Genomic DNA, 22,904 nt, shown 5'->3' with positions numbered 1-22,904 from the left:
ACATTGTAAATCAACTATACTCCAATAAAAATTAAAACAAACAAACAAACAAAACCTTGTTAAATGGGTGAAACCTCTTCTCCAGGCCAAGGGATTGAAAACCAGAGGAGAAGCCAAATCATACAGATAACATTATCCCCACTACAGCCCCACTGCTGTGAAAACAAACCAGAACGGTCAAATCAACTTTTTATTTATTCCACTAACTTCGGGTCTCCTGCCAACACAGCAGTAGACTGGGGTACAGTGACTGCTCTAATGTGTTTATGTCTCTGTTTGAAACTTAAGTGATACTGATCTTACGGTAAAATGAAATCCTGACTGCGATAGCAAAAGATTAGAAGTGAGAATTGACCCCACTGTATTACCCCCTCTGTAAGAATATTGTTCACAAAGGCACCACAAAGACATAGCGATGTAGATCAGCAATGACCCTCCCTTCTGACCTCCGCACGGACCCCTTTTACCTCCTTCCCTGGACCCCAGCAGTAGCAGGCTTCTCTCCCTCGCTCATCACCTGCTTGTTGTCTGCCTGCTCCTTCAACAACGCCAGCCTTATGAAAGCCTGGACCGTAAGGCGCCTGCTGACAGCGCCTAAAATAGCGCCTGGCACGTCGGACTGGCAGATTGGCTCAACAAGCACTGAATGCACTGACTTAGCTTCTGAGAAATGAAACGGCGCCCATGGCCTCATCTTTTCATGATGCATTCAACCAGCTTCATGCCACCTACTCTTGGTCTGGTTCAGTGTCAAAGGGCAATGCCCGGACAGATTCACTTCCGCTGGTTGGTTGTTTTCTGCATCATTCAAAAAGTCAACACGATATAAAAAGATACGCGCAGGAGCTCTTCCTGTATCTATTCCCAATCGCTCCGTTCCCCTCTGCCTGCTCCAGGTACACATCTGTATTAGTTTCCTGTTTATCCATCTAGCATTTCTCTATGCAAATATTAGCAAATTCACCTACATATGTTCATAACCCAATCTTTCTTACATAAAGATACCACACTGTCTACACTACTTTCCACCTGTTTCTTGTACTTGACAATGTACCCGGACAGCATCCCACATCAGAATGTAGACCTTCCTCACTCCCCTTTAACAACTGCACAGCATTCTACTGTACACATACACCATCCCTCAACTGCTCCCTGATGACGGATGGACACTGGGTGGCTTCTGATGTTTTGGTGTTACACGCAAAGTTTCAGTGATAACCGTGTACACATGTCATTTCATTACATGAGCAGGTGTATGTACACGGAAGATTCCCAGGCCAGGACTGCACATCTTTAATACTGATTCACACTGCCAGATTCCCCTCCTGTAGGTTGTTAAAAAATATTGTTAGGTGGCTATAAAGAGGTGGTGATGCCTTAAATGTATGTGTGCAGCGTTGGTCACTAGAATTTTTCCCATTCTTGTCAAGGGGAATGCTAACCTAATTCTTCACTTTGATTAAACCCAGGCTCTTTTAAAATTTAAATCAATGCAGCATCCCCTGATGGTGGTCAGTTCAGTTTTCCTATTCTACTTCTATCCATCAATTCTCTAGGCTAACAGATTTTCCTTCTAGCAACTTATTAGAGGAAAACAGGCTTTCTAAAAAAGCCTAGTTAATACGGGGGGAATTAAATTTTTATAAGAGTATTCGGGGGTTCTCAATCAGCAGCAAATTTTTTTTTTCATCACAATATCCAAAATGACACGGAAAGAAAAACATAAATGAATATTTAAAATCTTTATTCATTCCAATTCAGGGGACTCCCCCCAAAACTAGTTTATATTCTCAGAGTTTTTAGTAATTCATGACTCTTCTTCACAGTGAGAACCTAAAATTAGAAAATGATGCCTATTTGCAGAATTAATGAAAAGGTCCTTTTCCCACTCCTTTTAGAGACAGCATGAGGAAACAACATACTTTCACATGAGAATCTCGGCTTTCAGGAAATTGACCCTCTAGCTTAGGATATTTATCATAGTCAATGAGCACAACAGCAATAATCTGCTTTTGTACTAGCACGGTTTGCTAAATACAAGTATACTAGACTAAATTCGTTCCTTTGTTTGGTATACAGTTGACCCTTGAATAACGTGGCAGCTGGGGTACCAGCCCTCCTGGAAGTCGAAAATCCAAGTATAATTTAGAGTGGCTCTTCCATATCCACAGCTCTGCATCCCAAGGATCAACTATCCACAGATCAAACAACTGAAGATGACGTAGTACTGTAGTATTTACTATTGAAAAAAAAATCTGTGTATAAGTGGACCCACGTGGTACAAACCCATGTTGTTCAAGGGTCAACTGTACTTCTGTACCATGCCTTCAATATACTTTAAAACCATTTGGCACAGACAATACACTATCCTTTCCTGTGCTAGTGATTGTGAACTTCAATTCCAGGGACAGTTTGTTAACCTTAATCAACAACTCATACTCCATCCACCAAAGACATGCACAAGAGTATTTTTAGCTGCTGTATTCATACTAGCCCCAAACTGGAAACAAACAAATGTCCATCAAGTGTAGAATGTGTACCTAAATTTCATACAACCGAACACTACACAGCAATGGGGAAAAATGAACAATTTATATACGCAACAACATGAATGAATCCCACAAAAGTATGATTCCATTCATGTGGAATTTAAATCAGGCAAAACTAATTTATGGTGACAGAGGTCAGAATGATGATTACCTTTGGGCAGGGGGACGTTGTTCCAACTGGGAAAAGGGGACCAGGGGCCTTCTAGGGTGATGCAAATGTTCTACATCTTGATCTAGGTGGTCGTTACATGGGTTAAAATTTTTGAGATTTGTGAACTTTATGTAAATTATACCTGAGCTGGTCAGCTAGCATCCTAACCAAGAAGTCCTTACTCAACAAGTGGCAACTAGAAGCACTTCTGCTGTCCACGTTTGAGTAATACTAGATCCTCAGCAATTTTTTTTTCTTGACGAAATTCGTGGCTTATTAGCATGATAAGTGTTAAGAATGGGGTAAAAAAAATTTTAGGGGCTTCCCTGGTGGCGCAGTGGTTGAGAATCTGCCTGCCAATGCAGGGGACATGGGCTCGAGCCCTGGTCTGGGAAGATCCCACATGCCGCGGAGCGACTAGGCCCGTGAGCCACAACTACTGAGCCTGCGCCTGGAGCCTGTGCCCCGCAACAAGAGAGGCCGCGATAGCGAGAGGCCCGCGCACCGTGATGAAGAGTGGCCCCCGCTTGCCACAACTAGAGAAAGCCCTCGCACAGAAACGAAGACCCAACACAGCCAAAAATAAATAAATAAATAAAAATTAAAAAAAAAAATTTTTAGATACTCCCTATCCTGCTTCATACTCTGCTCTCAGAACATGCTGGAAAAAAGGTATGGTTTCTATACTTTTTGTTAGGGATCAGCAAACATTGCTGATCCAATCCCCTCCCCTCCCCGCTCTACCAGCCACTGGGTCCTCCTTCCTATCACACCAACCTCTTCTCCGCACCTGGATGGCTCATCTCAACCCTCTCCCTTGATGAGGGGACAACTGGCCACTTGGGAAAGGAGGAGGCTCCCAAAACAAGTACTGCCTCAAGTCCCCACATCTTTGCCTCGTTCCCAGGACCCAGGGATGGAAGGTCCGTCAGCCAGAGGAGCTGACTACAGGGACCCCAGGCACAGGCACCCCTTCAGAGAAGCCTGGAACTCCTCTAGGTGATAAATCTTCCAGAAGGCCTTAGCTCTTCATCCCACTTCCTCTCTGCCCCACCCACCAAACACAAACACACACCCACAAAACCATCCTAAAGTCTCTGCCCTCCACATGCAAACAAGTAGTTTCAACAAAAATTCATTCATTCAACAAAAATTCAGAGTTTGGGCAAAATGTTGAAGGTAAATGTCTTCAATACGTAAAGATTTACGTATTCCAGGGACTTCCCTGGCCCTCCAGTGGTTAAGACTCCACTGCCGGGGGCACGGGTTCGACCCCTGGTTGGGGAACTAAGATCCCACACGCTGTGCGGCCAAAATAAATAAATAAATAAATGCTCTTTTAAAAAAAAAAAGAAAGAAAAAAGACTTATCTATTCTAGGAGTGCCTGTCATAGAAATGACAATATTTACTGAACGATACTCTTATCAGAACTTACCTCTCTCACCCCCTCTAAATCAATTAGTCACTGAGGCTAAGACAGAGGGAAGAACCCAGGAGGCACCCATGATGCTGGGGAACACCCAGCCCCAAGGGGAAGGTCAGGGTAAAGGGGGAGGAGTCACCCCACAGCCCTGATGGCCCTTTCCCAGCAGTGGCCCCTCCCTGCGTCCCAGGCTGGCCCAGAGGAGCAGGAGGGGTGAACATCCAGCCCCCTCTCCCTCCCTACTCCTGGGAACCTGCTGGAAGCCCACCTACTGCTTCTCTCCCCTAAACCAGCGTGGCCTGAGTCAGAGGTTCAGAATGAGGAAGCCCTTTATTGCCACATACTACAGCCCTCCATTAGCTTTTCTCAGGAATAAAGCTAATATTTTGGTCTCCATCCGTCTGAACCCTCAGCCCGACTTCTCAACTGGTTCAGAGCTCAGGTGGGAAAGGCTGTGTTGTTAATGGGCCCGCACGCTTCACACGCGGCCCCCGGGGGCCTGGGGCAGGTGTGGTGGGAAGGCAAAGAAGCCAGGAAGAGGCTTCACCGGGGCCCCTGCATGATGCGGAGAACGCGCCCACCACAGGGGCCTCTGGGCGGGAGCACCTGATATCCACCCACAGGCGGTCGCTGCATGACTTTTTCATTCTGTGTTCTGGAACAATAGGTATTTCCTAGACCCGTAACCTGAGAGACCCAGCATTTAGTCTCCTTGAATAAAACACTAGACTCTCAAATAACAAAATGAAATCAGGGGAGAGGGATAAATTAGGAGTTTGGGATTAACAGATACACACTACTATATATAAAATACATAAACAACAAGGACCCACTGTATAGCACAAGGAATTATATTCAATATCTTGTGATAACCTATAATGGAAAAGAATCTGAAAAAGTATATATATATATATATATATATATATATATATATATATATATATATACACACACACACACACACACACATATGTGTGTGTGTGTAATATATCACTTTGCTGTACACCTAAAACTAACACAACATTGTAAATCAACTATACTGCAATTAAAAAAAAAAAAAGAAGAAATCAAAAAGACTCTCAAAGTCCTCAGCTAGCTCTAAATGGCATTATGAACATTTATGGAACATATAAAATGCAAGGTTAAACCCAAACCTGCTGGGTTTAAAATGAATTGACTGCCTCTTTCTCTCTGGCAAGTGTACAATTTTTCTAACCAGTGTCAACGCTCAGTCTGCCCAACCTACAGGTTGACCTACAGGTCAAGGCCAGTGTGAGGCAACCCCAACCTGTCTCTACTGATCCCGTAAACCAAATCATTTCCAAATTTCCATCTCATCCTGCTATAGAGCCACAGTTTATGTCTATAAACTTTGAATCCTCCTGCTGCAAGAACGAGAGATAAACGAACAAAATCAGAGCAGCTCCCTAAAGCTATTAAACATAAAGCAATGCGCCTTAGAGATCATTCAGTTAGTCCTTCTTCCTCGTTCCTTGTATGAAGCAACTGTAGTGACATAAAGTAAATTCAGTATATGACCTGACCACACATGGGGAAACTAAACAGGAACTGGTATTAGAGGATATTAAAAAATTATTAATTGTGTTAGTTGTGATCATGTTATTTTAGTTTTATGGGGAAACTTCCTTCCTTCCTTCCTTCTTCCCTCCCCCCTTTCCTTCCTTCCTTCCTTCTTTCCTCCCTCCCTCCCTTCCTTCTTTCCTTTCTTCGCAGGACGGGATTAATACTTAATCCATACTAAGTATTATTAGGGGTGGAATGTCAAGATACCTATTTTTGAAGTTGAGAGGTAACTGACATATAACATTGTGTAAATTTACGGTGTACAACATGTTGCTTTATGTTGCTTTGATACACTTACATACTGCAGTACGATTACACTGCAGTGTTAGCTAACACCTCCAGTGCCTCACATAATTACCATTTCTTTCTTGTGGCGAGAACATTTACCATCTAGTCTCTTAGCAACTCTCAAGTACATAGTAGAGTATGTTAGCTATAGTCACCATGCTGTGCATTAGATCCCCAGAACTTATTCATCTTCTAACTGCAAGTCTGTACCCTTTGATCAACATCTCCCCAACTTCCCCACCCCCCAGCCCCTGGTAACCACCTTTCTACTCTCTGCTTCTACAAGTTCAGCTTTTTTAGATTTCACATATAAGTGATATCATACAGTATTTGTCTTTGTCTATCTGACTTATCTCTAGGTCCATCCATGTTTTTGCAAATGGCAGGATTTCCTTTTTTCTCATGGCTGAATAATACTCCATTTTATCAATACCATATCTTCTTTATCCATTCATATGGTGATGGACACTTAGCTTGTTTCCATGTCTTGGTTATTGTGATTAATGCTGCAATAAGATATCTTCAATTTACTTTAAAATATTTTAGCATTTTTTACAAATGGAGCAGTTAAATAAGCAAATGAATGAATGAATAGCTGTCTGACCCAAGGGACACACACCTGGTTAGTGGAGGAGCTGGGTAATAGTCAAGCATCCTTTCTCTAATGGTTTACAAGGGACCCTTTACAGTGTTTTATACTCTCAACACCAGAGCAGCTACTCAAGGTGACCGCAGCCTTTCAGAGGCCCATTTGGGCTCCGCCCACTCAGCTTTGGAGGCGCCCTGCACGGTCCAAATTAGTGTGGCAAAGTGGGCTTTGATGAAAAGAGTAAGCTGCTAGATTGGACTTCTTCTCAGATCCAAATGACCAAGGCATGGCCAAACAGTCATTGAACACTGGTCTGAGTAGACATCTGTTCCAAGTTTCTACAACCGTATCAGTGTACCAAGAAACTAGAATCTCTCATCACGTAATAACACGACCTAACAGAATTAGGGTATATTCATACAGTAATAACCAGGAACTGCTTACTATGTACCAGGGACTATTCTAAGGGTTTGACAAGAACGATCTCAGTTAATCACTGCAACATCCAAAGAGGCTGTTGTCTCCATTATACAGAGGAAGGGACCGGAGCACAGAGAGTTTGAGAAAGTTACCAGGACCAAGGAGCCCTAAGGGACAGCATCACCCTTTAGGATGGCCCTGCCGTACGTTCTCCTTGTGCCATAGTCACAGCCGATGTTCTTCTCTGGGATAAATGGTCCAGGGATACTTCTCATTGCTGTCCTTAAAAACAGTACAAAAGAATGAAAACAAAAGGTAAAAGAGAAAAAACAGAATCCGCCCCACAGGCCCAAACAAAATGTCCGATGTCAGAAAAATCTTTCACTTTGTTTTTGTCATGAAAAATTCAAACCATTCAAGTGCCCGCCTAACTCTCTTCTCCAAACAAATCTGGACTAGGAAGGCAGGCAGCTCTGTGATTTCCCCTCTAGAGAACCATCTGAAGGCTCCCCACTGGACAGCAGAGACCCAGGCTCCCCACTGAGCCTCTCACCCCGATGTGATGGGCAGCTGTCAGTCATTCCCTTCAAGGGCTCTGAATGAATTTCTGTAGAAAAGTCTTCACACACATGCACAGGAAAAGAAGGAGGATGCAGTCAACCTTCCAATACCTTCTCTAATGCTTCCAGTACTGACAATGACTTTGAATGAACCTTTACAGTTAAATTACATCATTAATGTTGTGTCCTCAAAGCTAAAATGAGATACAAGACTAAAAATATCAATTTGAAACAACTGATCCTAGAAAAGGTGAGGTGTCTTAGGATGAACTGGGGATACTGCCTGTTGGAATGGTCCCATTTCAGAACCCTTTCTCTCCATTAATCCAACAGGAATAAGTTAAGGGTGTCTGGTGTAATCTTAGAAGAAGTCACAGAATTCTCAAAGGATGTCAAAGTCAAACCAAAATACAGCACATGTAGCATCTGAAAGCATGGAGGGAAGGACAGACTAAAAACCAGATCAACAAGAACCAAGAGTTTTAACTCCAAAGGGTTCAGTAATTATTGGCATGAACGTTTCTGCAAAGGGCCTTGATCACAAAAAGAAAAAGGATTTTTATCTTGGCTACTTTCCCTATTTGAAAAACCTGAGTTTCCTCAAAAATTAGTAGGCTGAATGAGGAAGGTAATAATTAAGGCAAAGAGGCCATATTTCCTATCTGCCATGGAAATGAACAGTGGTATCTACAAATAACAAGAGCTTCTCACACGGAACAGCTTCCTTTCACTAGCTGGGAACTTCTCGTTCCTTCCCCAAATTTATCATTGTTAAAATTAGTATTTGACGTTCACCAAATGCCAACAGCAGGCCTCTATCTGCTATTACGACTACATCATTTGTTCACCTCTGAGCTGACTTCCAAAGCATTGTTAACTTCGGCCCAGAAAACAATAGTCAGGCAAGAAGATAAGGAAGGCAATTTGAAGTTATACTAACAATAAAAATAAATTAGTGATATAATTTTCAGCCGTTGTCAAGGGCATGCTTTATGGTTTTTACATTAAAAAGACTGGGAACTCTTTTTCTTTTTTTTTTTCTTTTTATGACTTCAGACAGTGCAGATGTGACGGTTACAATGGCTAAAGGCAAGTCAGGAAAAGACCTTGGGATAGTCTCCTGTCTAAAAACGTGTGTTGACATTACTAAGCAATGAAACTTTGAAAACCCAAAGGCAAGTCTGTCTATTCTGCAGCCCCGTCGTGTCTTCCCTTTTCTCACCCATATTTTGGTGCTAAGTATCTCACAGTTGGGAATGGCAAGGCCAACATGGAAGCCAGCCAAATAACAAGAGACAGAAAGCCTAGGCCTGTCTTTCACCCCAAAGAAGCCATGACAAAAATGGCAGAACCAAAGCTAATTCTAACTAAACTCTAGCCATGCAGTATTTAAACCAGTTCCAAGGTGGTTTCATTTCAGAACTCTCACATTAACTCAACTAGCATATTCTCTTCCTCAAAGTCGAAGAGACTGGGGAAACGGAGATTTCCACGGTCCTTCTCATGCCTGACTATATAAGCACAACCCATGGTTCATGCCTCCAGGAAGGCAATTACAATATTATGTTGTAACCACTAATTTCTATGCTTGTCTGTCCCTTCCCCTCCATGACAGGGCCCTCAAAATGCCAGCGACACCATGTAACCATCTGTTTGTTTGACAGCAGCGCCTGGCTCAGACTGGACATCCGTCATCTCTGTTCCATAAATACTGAATAAATCTTTATAAACACAGAATCTCTGAGAAGACTTCCTACTCAAAAATATCCTTCCAACTCAAGCCAAAATTTCACTATTAAAGGTTAATTTCTTTGGCTCGGTCTTCCAGAGTTTTTAAAGCAGATCTCTCTGAAGGTTGTCACTGTTTTCTCATCTGCTGTGAGCTAATATATAAAGGGAATAAAAGAAAATGACTCAAAGGGAAAGATTAAAGAGGAAAGAAACAGTGAGGAAGGGGTGATGGAAAGAGTGAAGGAAATGAGAAGAAAAGATAAGGTGGGAAGGAGGCAAAGACACACCCGCCTTCTTCAGTTCTGTCTGGAATCCACCATCACAGCCTCCTTTCCTGGAGGAACTGTGGACATTCCTGGGTGTATTCACTCCTATTGTGCCTCTTCTTACAAATGAAACGGAGGAAGCGGGTTTTCACGGTCCCCAAAATGCTCAACAGCGGCTGCAAGTTTCTTTTTGATTTTTTTCTCCTTTTAGAAAAGAAAGCAAAACAAAAGGAGAGAAGAACACTCCACACACCACCTTTCACGACCTCAAAAAGCAACATCATTAGACTTTGGACGTGAAAACTCTGCCTGCAGGTCAATGTTCAGGGTTTGGGGTGACAACTAAAAACAGTGACCAGGAAAGGAAGGGCTTTGCAGATCCAACTGAAATAAAACATTAGGAGAATGAAGTTCTGCTTCTGTATAACGTTTACAAGAAATCAAAGTTCTAAGAAAAGCAAATTACTAGGAAAGACTACTTTAATAACTCCTTGAGCATATGGTTTAAATTTTATGGAGTTTTCGGTCCATTCTAATTCATTAATAAGACCTGGAGAATTATTACCGCTGTGTTTTTATGCCGTCAAAGAGATCCTCTTTTATAACTTTAAATGCAAATTGCAAATTTACATTTTTTCACCTTTCTGTGCAAGAAAATTCAATTTATACAACTTCCAATCCATTCTATGTTCTAGAGATTTTACTGAATCTGACTATTAGCAAGTGCTTCTCGGGTTATTTGAGGGTTTTAGTTTCCATCTTTGAGTACAGCGTAATAAAGAAAAGTAAGCTTAGATGAGAGAGGGGGAAAAAAAAGAGTCTGCCATTTGTCACATCAAATTAAACAAACCAAAACAAACAAACAAAATGTATATCTATATATCCTAAAGGACTAAAATACAACAAGAGTGGCAGGAGGGAAAAAGGGGGAACAGCTCTACTCTTTCGTAATTACTACATATTTTAAAAGAGACTTTTATGAGGAGTTAGTTACAAGGGATAAACAAACCCCAGGCCAGGGAAGCCCCATCTCTGCCTTTCATCAGATTTAAAGAGAAGTTCCTGCTATAAAGTAAGACACGTCAGGCCACTAAATTCTTCTCCATTTTGTTTAGACAAACAAAATCTCCTCAGCCTGCCTGGTATCAAAGACACAGCAGGAGAAACGAAGGAACTGCAGGCCCCTCTCAGGACTCGGGGACTGTCAGGTTCAAGTGCAAACCACTCAGAACACAGCTCTGCAGCTTGTTCATGCAACAGATGTTGACACCGACAATGCTAACAGAAGGAGGGAGGATGAACAGTAAGAGGAAAACTCCACAGCTGTCATCACAGCCGAACCCTCACATGCAAGCAAACAATAAGATGCACATTTCAGGCGTATCAATTTCATCTCCGTAGCGCACTGAATGGTGATAAAGCTTCCAGCAGATATAAAGGGATGTGCATTCACAAAATAATTGTAAAAACATGTGGCTCTTGCTGTCTGGCCTTCAGTGAATAAATGCACCCACATACGAGCACTTTCAATCCATGTGAAACCACAGCAAACAACCGTTCTGGTCTCTGAGAGGCGCGCAGCCTTTTTACCCACAGAAAGCACCTGTCATATAACTTCAAAAATGAGTTGCAGAAGAGAAAAATAATTTTAGCCTGTGGGATACAGAACAATAAATAGTCCTCTGACAGCCAGGCACTGGGCTTGGGATAACAGCTCCTGGGAGATGTAGACAAGGGTGCTTGACATCTGTTCTACCCAGACGACAGTCTCCCACCCATGAGGGGTGCATGACTCCGTTTTAACAGCTGGGAGGGGAAGACGGGAAAGATGCCTGCACCAGAAGGCTGAGGTCTTGGGAAAATTCCATGGAAAACCAAAATCTGATGCAAGTATTATGTCTTTCTAAAAAAAAAAATGAAAGTAACATAGTGCCGTTTGAGAATATGGTTTATACTCGGTGTCCAAAGGCAAGTCTCTTTATTTTTTGTTGTCTAACTGAAGTCAAAACTACTAACTGTGTGGTAGACTGGGGCAAGGCAGGAAGGAAAGAGGCAGGGCTTCCTCTACGCTACGGAGAACAAACCCATCACATCTCTACCACGATGCCTCAAACTTCAGAAGTTATGGCGAGATTTTTAAATCTCAAGGTTAGTGATCCCTAGCCCGACTCCAAAAATGTAGACCCACTACCCCTGGTAAGAGGTCAGCAGTCGTGGACAAATTTCATTACAATATGTTAAGTCCCAGACCAGTGAAATGAATAGAAAGGGGGTCCCAGCAAACAGGAAGGTGACAAGGCAAAGATGTGCCCAGGGAGCCCTACTGATAGAATAGTCTGGGCTTAGAAACAGGGTTTTCTTAGAAGCTGAACATGCCATTTAAGAAAGGAACTGAATTAATGTCCTGGGGGAGTTAAGCCTTTTCATCCTTCCAATTCAGAGAGGACAGTAGCCAAATATATAATTCCATCAGGGCAGAGGACAAACGAGGCCGTTACCTGATGTGAAGCAAAGGACCAGGGTTGGAGAAAAGAGGTCAAGAGCTGCTCAGAATGAGGATTCTTCTCCAAGGCAGGTCTGAGATCAGGGGCCCAAGGTGAAGAGGATGAGGACCAATGCCCAAGGTGCAGGGCAATGACTTCAGCTGCCGGAATCACTCTATAAGCCTGGCTTGGAGCGGGGTATGCAGGAAGTGATCACAGCAGGCCTGACTTCTGTCCTTGGAAGGGGCTGCTTCCAAGGCTGGCCCTTGACTGGCACCTGAGAACTTGGATTTGCAAAGGGTTCCCACCATGCAAACTGCAGAGACTGGCTCCTTGTCCGACACTGTTCATGTATCAGTGTGGTTCAGGTCTGAGTAGGACAAAAAGGTGAGGTAAGGGAGAATTTGCTCTCCACCTGACTACTAAGCTGGGACATTGGTGTTCGATGTCCCTGCCCTCAGACTGGGACTGACACCATTGGCTCTCCTGCTTCTCAGGCCTTCGGACTCAGACTGGAATTATACCACCACCTCTCCCGGGCCTCCAGCTGCTGACTGCAAATCATGGGACTTCTCAGCCTCCATAATGACATGAGCCAATTCCTTATGATAAATTACCTATCTATCTAACTGTCTATCCACCTATCTATCTATCTATCTATGTCCTTTTGGTTCTGTTTCTCTGCTGAACCCTGAATAATACAGGAATATTATTTAATAGGTTTGAGGCTATTGCAAGGAATTTTTTAACTTTTCAGTTATGGATGGAGATTTGCTAATTTACGTCCTTAAATTTTTGGAATCATTAAGCAATAACCTGTTAGGTGCTATTATCCCTAAAGCCACCGGTTAATTCAGGGCTAGTAATGAAGGTTCACAAGTAGTGGAAGAACAGCCTGGAATATAAAAGCCAGGACCCCAGCCTACTTCACAGCTTTGACTGGACCCAGCCCTGCTCCAGCCCCTGATAACTACAGCAGTGGATAGCTACGGGGCACCCATCATCTGGCCTCAGTGCCAGGCCTTTCACACACATTATCACAAAACCTCAAACCCTGAAGGACTCTCCCATTTTACAGATGGGATTCAGAAAGGCAGAGCAATCTGTCAGAAGTCACAAGTCAAGGTGTGTCTGGTTCCAAACCCCACACACTCTATATCATCACTCTGTGGCCAACTACAATTTGAGAAACACTCCAACAGACTGGGTTTTGTTCAGAAGAAAAAAAATTTTAGGGCTGATTATTCAAGGTAAGACAACTACAGAAAAGCAAGAGAGCTTTTCCCTGTTGGCATATACAAAAATACTCAGTATCACCCTAGGCCTTTGGAAGTACTGAGCGCACCCTGAGAAGAACATACCCAGCCCAGGTGATACTCCAAAGACTTAAGGAAAAGTCGTTGAAATTCAGGGCAGCAGCTGCCTCTACGGTAGGCGACCACATAAGTGTCTCATTCCACTCGAGCTAAGGATAAAATTGTACTACGCCTATGAAGGCTTCCACGATGGGTGAAAGGTTTATGTTGAACATCTGCTTTCCTTCTGGGAGTCTGGAATTTGGGCACAGCCAGGCAGAGGTGCCTACATGATCAGCCCCAGTAAAAACCCAGGCTGCTGGGTTTTAACCTAGCTTCTCCAGTAGACACCATCTCACACACAGGGTCACAACTTATTGCTGGGGAATTAAGCTCATCCTGTGTGGCTCCACAGGGAAAGGACCCTTGGAAGCTCGCGCCTGGTCTCCCTGGACTTCGCCCCACGTGCCTTTTCCTTTTGCTGATTTTGCTCTGTATCCTCTCACTGTAATAAATCACAGCCACGAGTAAGACTATCCGCTGAGTCCTGTGAGTTCTCCTAGCAAATCACCAAACCGTGGTGGTCCTGGGGACCCTAACCCAGGGGGCTTCATCCCTATCTTGTGAGTGACCAACTAAGCCGCGGTACCACAGATGCTCAAGATCCAACCCTTTGCCGTGTAGACCAGGAACGCACATCTCCCGTCCCATTGCACCAAGGAGGGACGATACTTCAAACTCAGAGGCACTCACAGATCCGCCCATGGACAGCAGGAAGTGAGGCATCCTGAAATGCTTGCCTAACGGACAGGTAGTCCTCCCATTGACACGGGGACGCTAAACACAACCATTCACCAGGTGAGGCCTGACCGCTCGTAGCACCCGGATGAAACGGAGCTGAGAGTCGGCCAGGAGCAGGGCCGCAAACGTGTATCTGTTCTGCAGGTTCATCACTCTGAGTGTTAGTCAGGGTTCTGCAGAGAAACAGAACCAGTAGGAGATACAGAGAGATACAGGAGGAGATTTATTATAGGAATTGTCACGCAGTCATGGAAGCTGAGAAGCCCCCCAGTCGGCTGTCTGCCAGCAGAAGAACCAGGAAAGCCAGAGGTGCGATTCAGTCTGAGTTCAAAGGCCCGAGAACCAGGGAAGCCAATGCGTGAAGCCCCCGAGTCTGAAGGCCCAGGAACCAGGAGCTCCAATGTCCCAGAGCAGGAGGAGATGGATGTCCAGCTCAAGAAGAGAGTGAGTCTGCCCTTCCTGCACCTTTTTGTTCTACACAGGCCCTCAGGATTGGATGAGGCTCCCGCACTTTAGGGAAGGCTCTCTGTTATGCAGTGTACTGATTCAAATGCTAATCTCCTCCGGAAACACCCTCACAGACACACCCAGAAATAATGTTTCACCAGCTATCTGGGCATCCCTTAGCCCAGCCAAAGGTATTGGTGAATCTTTTAAGCAAATTATTCCTTGTGGAGATGGGGACCATTTATCACCTCTTGGTGGTGTGTGATTAACCGGTTCCCTTGGGGGTGTCTGAGGATTGGTCCTGCACCCCACTCAGTACCTGGGTCCCACACCCCACTCAGTACCTGGGTCCCAGGTCTCTACATTATCTCCTTTCATCCCAGTGACTGAAGGATCCCAGCCTCGGATTCACTTGCACCCGACTGCAAGCCCAGCTCCCTCCCATTCGGTAAGGAACCAGCTAAGAGCTGATCCCAGTGTCCACTTCTGCCCTCAAAAGCCAGGGATGACAGCACAGTTGTGAAAAACAGCTCGGGGGCTCCAAGCAGCATACTGTAGAGGTGATGCGTGTTTGATTAACTTTCCCACAAAACTCCCTTTACCATTTTGGTTTATTGTTTTCATTTCTTCTTCCTTTCTCTACTACAGTAATAAGACACCGAGACCAAGGTGGAGGGAATACCCATTTCGGCAAATAAGAAAATGAGGCCAAGCTCCTGATTTGTTATGCAAAAGCCCCTAAAAGCATTCAAAAATATGAATCACACTGAGACACAAAATCTCCAAGACTGCCAAGCTCCAGAAGGAAGCAAGAGAGAAATCCAACACTCAAGACACGTGGGTTCCGGCTCCAGCTCTGCCCCTGGGAAGGCCTGTGGTAGTTACAGCCTGAGCAGCTCTTGGACCACCGTTTCTTCATCTGCAAAGCCGGCAACATCTTGCCTCATTCCCAGACTACCGTGCTTGGCCCGCAAGTAGGACCAGGGGAAAGTCGTGTAATTAATTCAAATGACTTGGGTGAAGGCTAATTTGATTTAGTGAAGCTCTAGATATTCTGAAGCAATCTGATCCCTTTCATGTTCATCAGAAGCAAAACCTCAGGGCTGAGGGGCGCTGTCCCCCTGTCACACTGACATCAACCCTCCTGCCAGCAGGGCTAACTGCCCCACGACGCCTGGTTCTCTCACAGAGCCAATGGCTGCCCTGGGAGCCACATTTATCACATTGCTTTGCCGAGCAATCCCTCTCTTTATGGTGAGTACCAAGGTCAACATCAGGTTAATCCCCTCCAAATGCTCACAAATTCGAAAAGAGCCGATCTGAAGTGATAAGGGGTTCTGACGATTATCCTGGCTGCTGACTTGTGTCCGAGAGAAAAGGGCAAGAGAGAGAAGGGACGTGTGTGTGTCTTCATCACTGTGGCTGGCGGTGAAAACGAGGCAAGAAGTCAGAGGCTGCAAAGAGTAAGAGGAGAAAGCAAGCAAGCAAGCAAGGTAGAACGCAGGAGCCAAAACGAAAGTAGGCGACCCACGACCACTTAAGGGACCCCCGCACTAGGGGTGGTCCTAGAGCTGCTGCTCTAGGAGCTGATTGCCCTTGGTCCAGGTGGCCCACGGGCCACCAAACCAGTAAATTAAATCCAGTGAATGCAAACAGTCATGCACACACAGCCCAGGTACCTGCCAGAAGGGAAAGCTCAGGAGACTTGCAGCTGCAGACACAACTGCCTCTGCCCTTGTCTTCCAGGTGCACCTGTGGGGTCACCTTCCTCAGACCTGAACTTGGTGCCGACAGTTTGCCAGCCCCTGCGCTAAATGCCGGGCACACCAGGATGGATGTGTCGAGTTACAGGTGTCAGGAGAGAGACAGCAGGGCTGGGAACAGCCACTGTGACACTGGGTGGCCAGGAAAGAGTGCTCCGAGGAGGTGACATTGCAACCGCGTGAGGAGCAGCCAGAGAGGCCAAGAGAGGGGTTGGGGGAGGAGGAGACAGAAAAGAGGGAAGAGCGGGTCCAAGGCCCAGAGCTGGGGAAGTGCCCGGGTGCTGGAAGTCAGGGGCTGCAGGGGCTGGTGAGGGAGGCGTAACTGCAAGAATGAGAGGGGGGCTGGGGAAGGGGGTAGAGGCCCCACATCAGAACCCCTGTGCCAAGGTAAGGATGTTGGGTTGTGTTCTGCACGCGGTGGGAAGCGGATGGAAGCTTCGGAACAGGACGTGCCTTGATCAACTGCCGTCTTCCAGGACAGTGGTGATGCGCCTGTGGAGGAGGTGACATCGAAGAAGGACAAAACAAGGGACTTCCCCGGCGGTCCAGTGGCTAAGACTCCGCACTCCCAATGCAGGAGGCCCGGGTTCAAGCCCTGGTCAGGGAACTAGATCCCAGATGCCGCAACTAAGAGCCTGCATGCCACAACTAAAGATTCTGCATGCTGCAACTAAGACCCAATGCAGCCAAATAAAATATAAATAAATAAATAAATATTTTTTTAATGGAATAATTAAAAAAAGAAGCAGAAGAAGGACAAAACGAAAGGGCGGGGGGAGCACTGTGAAGTTACTGCCTCCGCCCAGGAGAGAGAGGATGGTGCCTGGGATTCAGGTGGTGGAAACAGAGATGGGGAGGAACAGACAGCTTTGAGGGATGACACGGGGCAGAACTCTGAAAGTGGAATAAGAAGCTTCAGTGAGAAAGAACGGTGAGGTCCGAGTCTTTAGCGAGTGTTTACTTGCAGCGGCCTAAAATCCCTCAGTCCAGTTCCCGAATCAGGAGCCCAGGTGAGACAGCTCCCAGGAGCCAGCAAGGATGCTCAACAGGCCGGACAGAGCCCAGCACCTTCCTGCCAAGAAAGCATGAGTTCCATAAAGCTAGGAGCGTCCTGCTAGCCCTGTGACAGCTCCCAGAGAGGAAAATAAGTGAAACCGAATGAAGGAAGGGGAACAGCCTCCAAGGCTGCCAGACAAGGACAGCCCAGGCTGGCTCTCCCTCACCTCCCAGCTCTGCCTTCCACCCTCCAGTGTCCTGCCCTCTGCCCCACAGGACAACTCAGCAAGTGGCACTGTAATAGGGAAGAACAAATCTGACTCCATATTAGATCTGTTTCTTTCACTTTAATCTTTGTATTCTATTGCTTTTGCTTAGAGTTAAGAATGCTGTCTATAGCCTAGTCTCAAGGCTTTGACCTTTAAGAGTGTAACACTTTTCCATTCCTATAGAGATAAAAAGTTGCAGAACAGAGAATAACATTTGTTTTGTTGGAGGTTTACAGGAACATCCTGACCTGACCTACCTGGACGGAAGATTCCTGCATCAAGAAGTCTGTGACAATGAACCATGCCCCTCCCTCACCTTGCCTTTAAAAATGCTTTGTTAAAAGCCTTCGGGGAGTTCAGGGTTTTGGGGGGCATGAGCCACCTGTCTCCTTGTGTGGACCTGCAGTAAACCTTTCTCCACTCCAAACTCTATGACGTTTCAGTATTGTTTGGCCTCACTGTGCGTCGGGCGCATGAACTTGCATTCGGTAACAGCATCACCGGCTTCCATGGGAGACAGTCAGAAGAGGAGAGAGCAAAAGAGAGAGGTCAGGGTATCACTTGCCTGCCCCCTCTGTGCTTCGGTCCAGGGTTCCGGCAATGGCCTTCTCCCCACAACCATGGTTCCCTCTGTCATCCATCCTCCAGGGCTCATGGCCTCCTCTCTTTGCCCCTTTGCCAGGGGAGGGGGGAAGGGCACTAGATCTTGGGTGCCCAAATCTGTTGCTGATTCCCTCCCCCACTCACTTTGGTCATGAGCCCTTCCATTAAAGTCTCCTCACTGGAAGCATCTAGAGTGGGTCCCCTTCCTGCTGGGATCCCATCTGAAACATGCGGGATGCCCAGGTGCCTGGAAAACCCCCTAAACCAGAAACACAGCAGCCCATCTAGCACGGGGACGTGCCTTCCCGGTATCAGGGGTTGACTCCACATCCAGTCCAACTATTCCAAAGCGCAAAGATGTCTCATTAAAGAGGAGTCGCTGCAGTGCTCAAAATAACAGCTTCTCACGCATAGGGTGTTAAAGAGGAAATTGTAAAGTAATAGCAGGATCGGCTAAAGTTAGCTAAAGTTAAAGAGTTGACATATACCTGGCATGGCCTGGGCCCCAGTACAATCACAGCGAGCCTGGATTCTTTAATAGCAGGAGGAGAATTTTCTAGTTATTATTTCCAATTCTTCCACCAACACATTCAAGAATATAATTCTTAATGCCGGATTTTATAGTCTTCTTGTCGTCCTACACAATTTGGGACAACTGATACATGACATTTGCTTATTTGGGAGGAATCCTACCTTAATCTTGCCATGTATTCACTTGTTTAACAAATCCTTATCAATATTTGTTGATACTGGCAGGCACTGGGCCAACCTCAGAGAGAATGCAAGATACAGTCCTTCGCCCTCAAGGAGATGAGAATCTAGTTTTGAGGAATGAGATAAAGAAACACACAATTAAATGCAAGGCAATAAGAGGAGCTCAGAGCTCAGTACGGCAGCTGGGGGAAACTTTAGGAGGGGTGTGTCTTATCTAGCGTGGAGGAGAGAACAGGGAAGGTTTCCGGATGAAATGAAATCTAAGCAGAGGCCAAGAGATGGGCCGTAGCCAGCCCGAGAGAGAAGATGGGGGGTCAGGTTGGACCCACATGCCTAAAGCGGAAGAGGAAACATGACACAGCTCTAGGCGTTCAGAGCGGCTGAAGCAAAACATGAGCAGGACAGAGGTGAGGAGGCTGCGGGTGTGGGTGACACCTTGTGAACGGCCTTATCAGGAGGGAAACCGTACAGTTTATCATCCAAACAGGGACACACTAAGCGGGACACATGTGCACTGGGAAGGCCCACCTAAGCTGGGACTGTCCCAGACACGGGGTCACTCCACTTATTACACGACACGTGAGGCAGTTCACACTTCACAAGGACAAGTGCCTGACGGGGTCTGAGCAGAGAAGTAACACGAGCAGATCTGTGCTTTAGGAAGATCACTGTGGGCCCCTCGTGGATAACAAGCTCGAGAAAAGCTGTCGCCGAAGACGGTGAAAGCGGTGAAGGTGTTGCTGGAGAATTTCAGGAAGGAGATGGCGAGGGCTCACTGCATGGGGGCCGGGGGCGGGGCGGTCAGTGGTCACAGAGGAATGCAAGACATTTACAGTGAAATTTATGATGTGGGAGAGGGATCCGAAGTGGGTGTTGGCAGGAGAGAGGCTACGGTAGAGGAAGGAGCCCAACTGTTAACTGGATGTCTGGCTGCGGCAAAGAGAGGAGGGTACTGGGGCCACTGGGAACCGGGGGACTCAGGTGGGGAGGCGCAGGGGGCGAGGGCGGGTTCACTCGAGACGTGCTGGGCTTGATTACTCAGGGAGCCGCTGGATATAGGGGCCAGGGCTCCGGAAGGAGACGTGGGCTGGAAATGGGGACTTGGGACTTGTCAGCACACATGTGATGATCCAAGTGCCCCTGGAATGGGCAGCCGTGACCTTCGGGAGAAAAGTCTCCAAGGAGGCTTGGGCTGGACAGGCTGCAGTGAGCTGGAGGCGTGAGGGGACCAAGAAGCAAAGTGGGCGAGAGACTTGGTCCCGGAGAGTGTACTGCGTCGCGGGCTGGGGGGCATCAAATGAGACAGATCAAGACTTGAAGCAGGAAGCTACCGGGCGTACTTGAATAGAGCAAATGTCATCACCTGGGTGCTGGCAAAAGGCCTCCTTAAGTCCAAATACACACCATTCAGGATCTTTTTGATTTTGGTTCCACAAAAACCGAACCCTAAAATAACCACATTAGTCAGGATACAACATCTATGTCTGTCTGAACGAACCTCGAGGGAACTGTTTCTTACGCTTAAGTCTGAGATACTCAAGTTATCATTTCAAGCTGGCAATCTGATTGGAGAGAAGAAGATGAAATTTCTGTCACTGATGCTTCCAGACAAACAGAGGTGCTGGGTACCTGGTATTCCTCAGTATCCCACTCAGCAGCCAGAGGTAACAATTTACTTGTCACAGGGTAGGGTTTAAGGGGCCTCTCTTTTTGATACGGTTAACTAGTCACTCTTATAATATTAGATGAGGTCCATGGAGAGTGTAAGATGAAATCTCTCTCACGTGTCTAAAAGTAAAGGGAAGGGGCATAAAAATCCCCCTCCTTGCTCTGTTTTTCTGGACCATAACAACATTCGTGCTTTCTAGATATCAACACACACTCCATGGACATGAGCAATCCCCTCAAAAGTAATAAATTATAATTGTGTCTATTTTTATAAACAAAAATCACTATATTACCCCCATATTTCCTAAAGAGAGCTCAGAGTGGTAAAACAGTTCCATAAGCCAGATTACTATTTTCCATTTATCTGTAAGGTCTTTTTTTCTTTTGAAACTCCAAAATTCTCTCTTCCATTTTGGCTGGGTGTTCCCATGGCATGCTGGCACTTGAAACACAGCAGTTATTCACATCCAAGGAACTGCGTCCCCTTTAATACCTGTTATTATGTGGTCATGCCCATGGATTTGGGGCACCTTCAGTCAGAGCTAGTGAGTGATCTTTTGATCATTGTGTAATTATCTCATTACCAACACGGGCTGAAAATCAAGAATAACCAGAGAAAGAAAAGATCTCCTTCTTTGTCCCTCCTGTTACACGACTAAAATATCCTTACTAAAGGTTCATCCTCAACAGATTTATCTCCTCCTCAGTATCTGTTAGGGCTTGAAACCAAGGAGGAATTTTCATATGGTCTAACTACCAAATACCAGTGAAAAATCGTTCTGAATGCCTGGCTTCAAGAGAATAAAATAAAGCTGCTGGGGCATGACTGAGAACTATCAAGAAGTACCCAGGCAGCAACTTCCCTGGTGGAGCAGTGGTTAAGAATCCGCCTGCCAATGCAGGGGACACGGGTTCGAGCCCTGGTCCGGGAAGATCCCACATGCCACGGAGCTACTGAGCCCGTGTGCCACAACTACTGAGCCTGTGAGCCACAACTACTGGGCCCACACACCACAACTACTGAAGCCCGCACGCCTAGAGCCCGTGCTCCGCAACAAGAGAAGCCACCGCAACGAGAAGCCCGCGCACCACAATGAAGAGTAGCCCCTGTTGCCACAACTAGAGAAAGCCCGTGCGCAGCAACAAAGACCCAACACAGCCAAAATAAATAAATAAATAATTTTTTTTTTTTTAAAAAGTGCCCAGGCAAAATGGCCTTACGTAAACAATGGACAGTGAACTAAGGCACAAATCAAACAGACTGAAGGCGATGGCTGGGACGTGGGAACTGGCTATACATGGTTATAATGCGGGCTAGGAACACCGGGTCTTAAGCTCCCTGGGATCCTGATGGCAAGCACAGAGGGCGCAGCTCTGCCCACAAAGCCTCTGGCCCTTAGAATCAGTACTATAAGCGAGATGCTTTATCAATAGGATTGCACTCCTCTCATTAGGCTCACAGAGCAAAGCCCAGGCTGATGCAAGCTGGAGAGAAAGTTCTTCCTACGCTTGGATGTGAAAGTGGGAAGCAGACGAGGCTCAACCACCTGGAGCCCACACCTGCCTGGTCTTGGAATTCCTTACCCAGAAGCGCAGGCTGGGGCTCAGGGCCATGATGCTGGTCAGGGCCTCCTGCCTCCCCCAGAGGTCCAAGGCTGGAGATGATGCAGAAAACCTGCAGGGCCCTGAGGAAGCAGTTCCAACCAGAAAGAGGTACTTCTCCAGGCCTGGGGGAAAGCAGTATGTTAATCTTTTTACATGGAGGGGCAGCAAGCCCATGCAGCAAGACGCTGCAGTGATGTATAAGGGGCCCGTCTGCACCCTGCGACCCCCCTCCTCATCTGATGGCCAGAGCACCGAACTCCTCTGTTGGCCCAGATACCAAAGTGAGCCCAGAGGAAAGATGACAGCCCCCTGGAAATGCAAGAAAATACATCTGATACTTTATTTTATAGGTGGCAGGTTAGAAACTTGACATCGTCTGTAACAGCCCTGATAGAATCCAATTGGTTTTCTCCTGAAATATTCAGTATTCCTAGATTCCATGACAACCCTTTGCAAGAGAGAGACTGTTAGAAATAACCAGAAACTTCAAGCCGTCTGGATGTTGCATTTTTCTGGATAACTCCCCAAAAAAGAATATATTGGACTAAGATTTCCACCCAAAATTCCCAAAGGGTGAGTTAAATGAGGAAGCCTCAATTACCTCAAAGTCTTACTAATCCAGAAAATACATTGCCAATAAGGCCTTGTTGGAGTTCTAAAAACAAATATTATAATTTATCGAACAATAAAAAGAATTA

At 46.0% G+C, this 22,904-nt stretch overlaps 1 protein-coding gene across 4 annotated transcripts in view; it reads right to left on the bottom strand.

Moving 5' to 3' along the window:
- CAMK1D (calcium/calmodulin dependent protein kinase ID) overlaps positions 1 to 22,904 on the bottom strand; it is a 411,293-nt gene that overhangs the window by 330,499 nt on the left and 57,890 nt on the right. Inside the window, exon 1 of one of the 4 annotated variants that reach the window (XM_082385590.1) lies at positions 468 to 5,071. The exons of the other annotated variants lie outside the window; for them this stretch is intronic. Coding sequence (XP_082241716.1) covers positions 468 to 709 — 242 coding nt within the window. The 5' untranslated portion in view covers positions 710 to 5,071. Of the gene's footprint in view, positions 1 to 467; positions 5,072 to 22,904 lie in introns of those variants that run through there. 4 annotated transcript variants of the gene reach the window in all.

This window comes from Balaenoptera borealis (genome assembly GCF_965194805.1).
Source record: "Balaenoptera borealis genome assembly, chromosome: 3".
Classification (NCBI taxonomy): Eukaryota; Metazoa; Chordata; class Mammalia; order Artiodactyla; family Balaenopteridae; genus Balaenoptera; species Balaenoptera borealis.
This window is presented reverse-complemented; position numbering and strand designations above follow the sequence as displayed.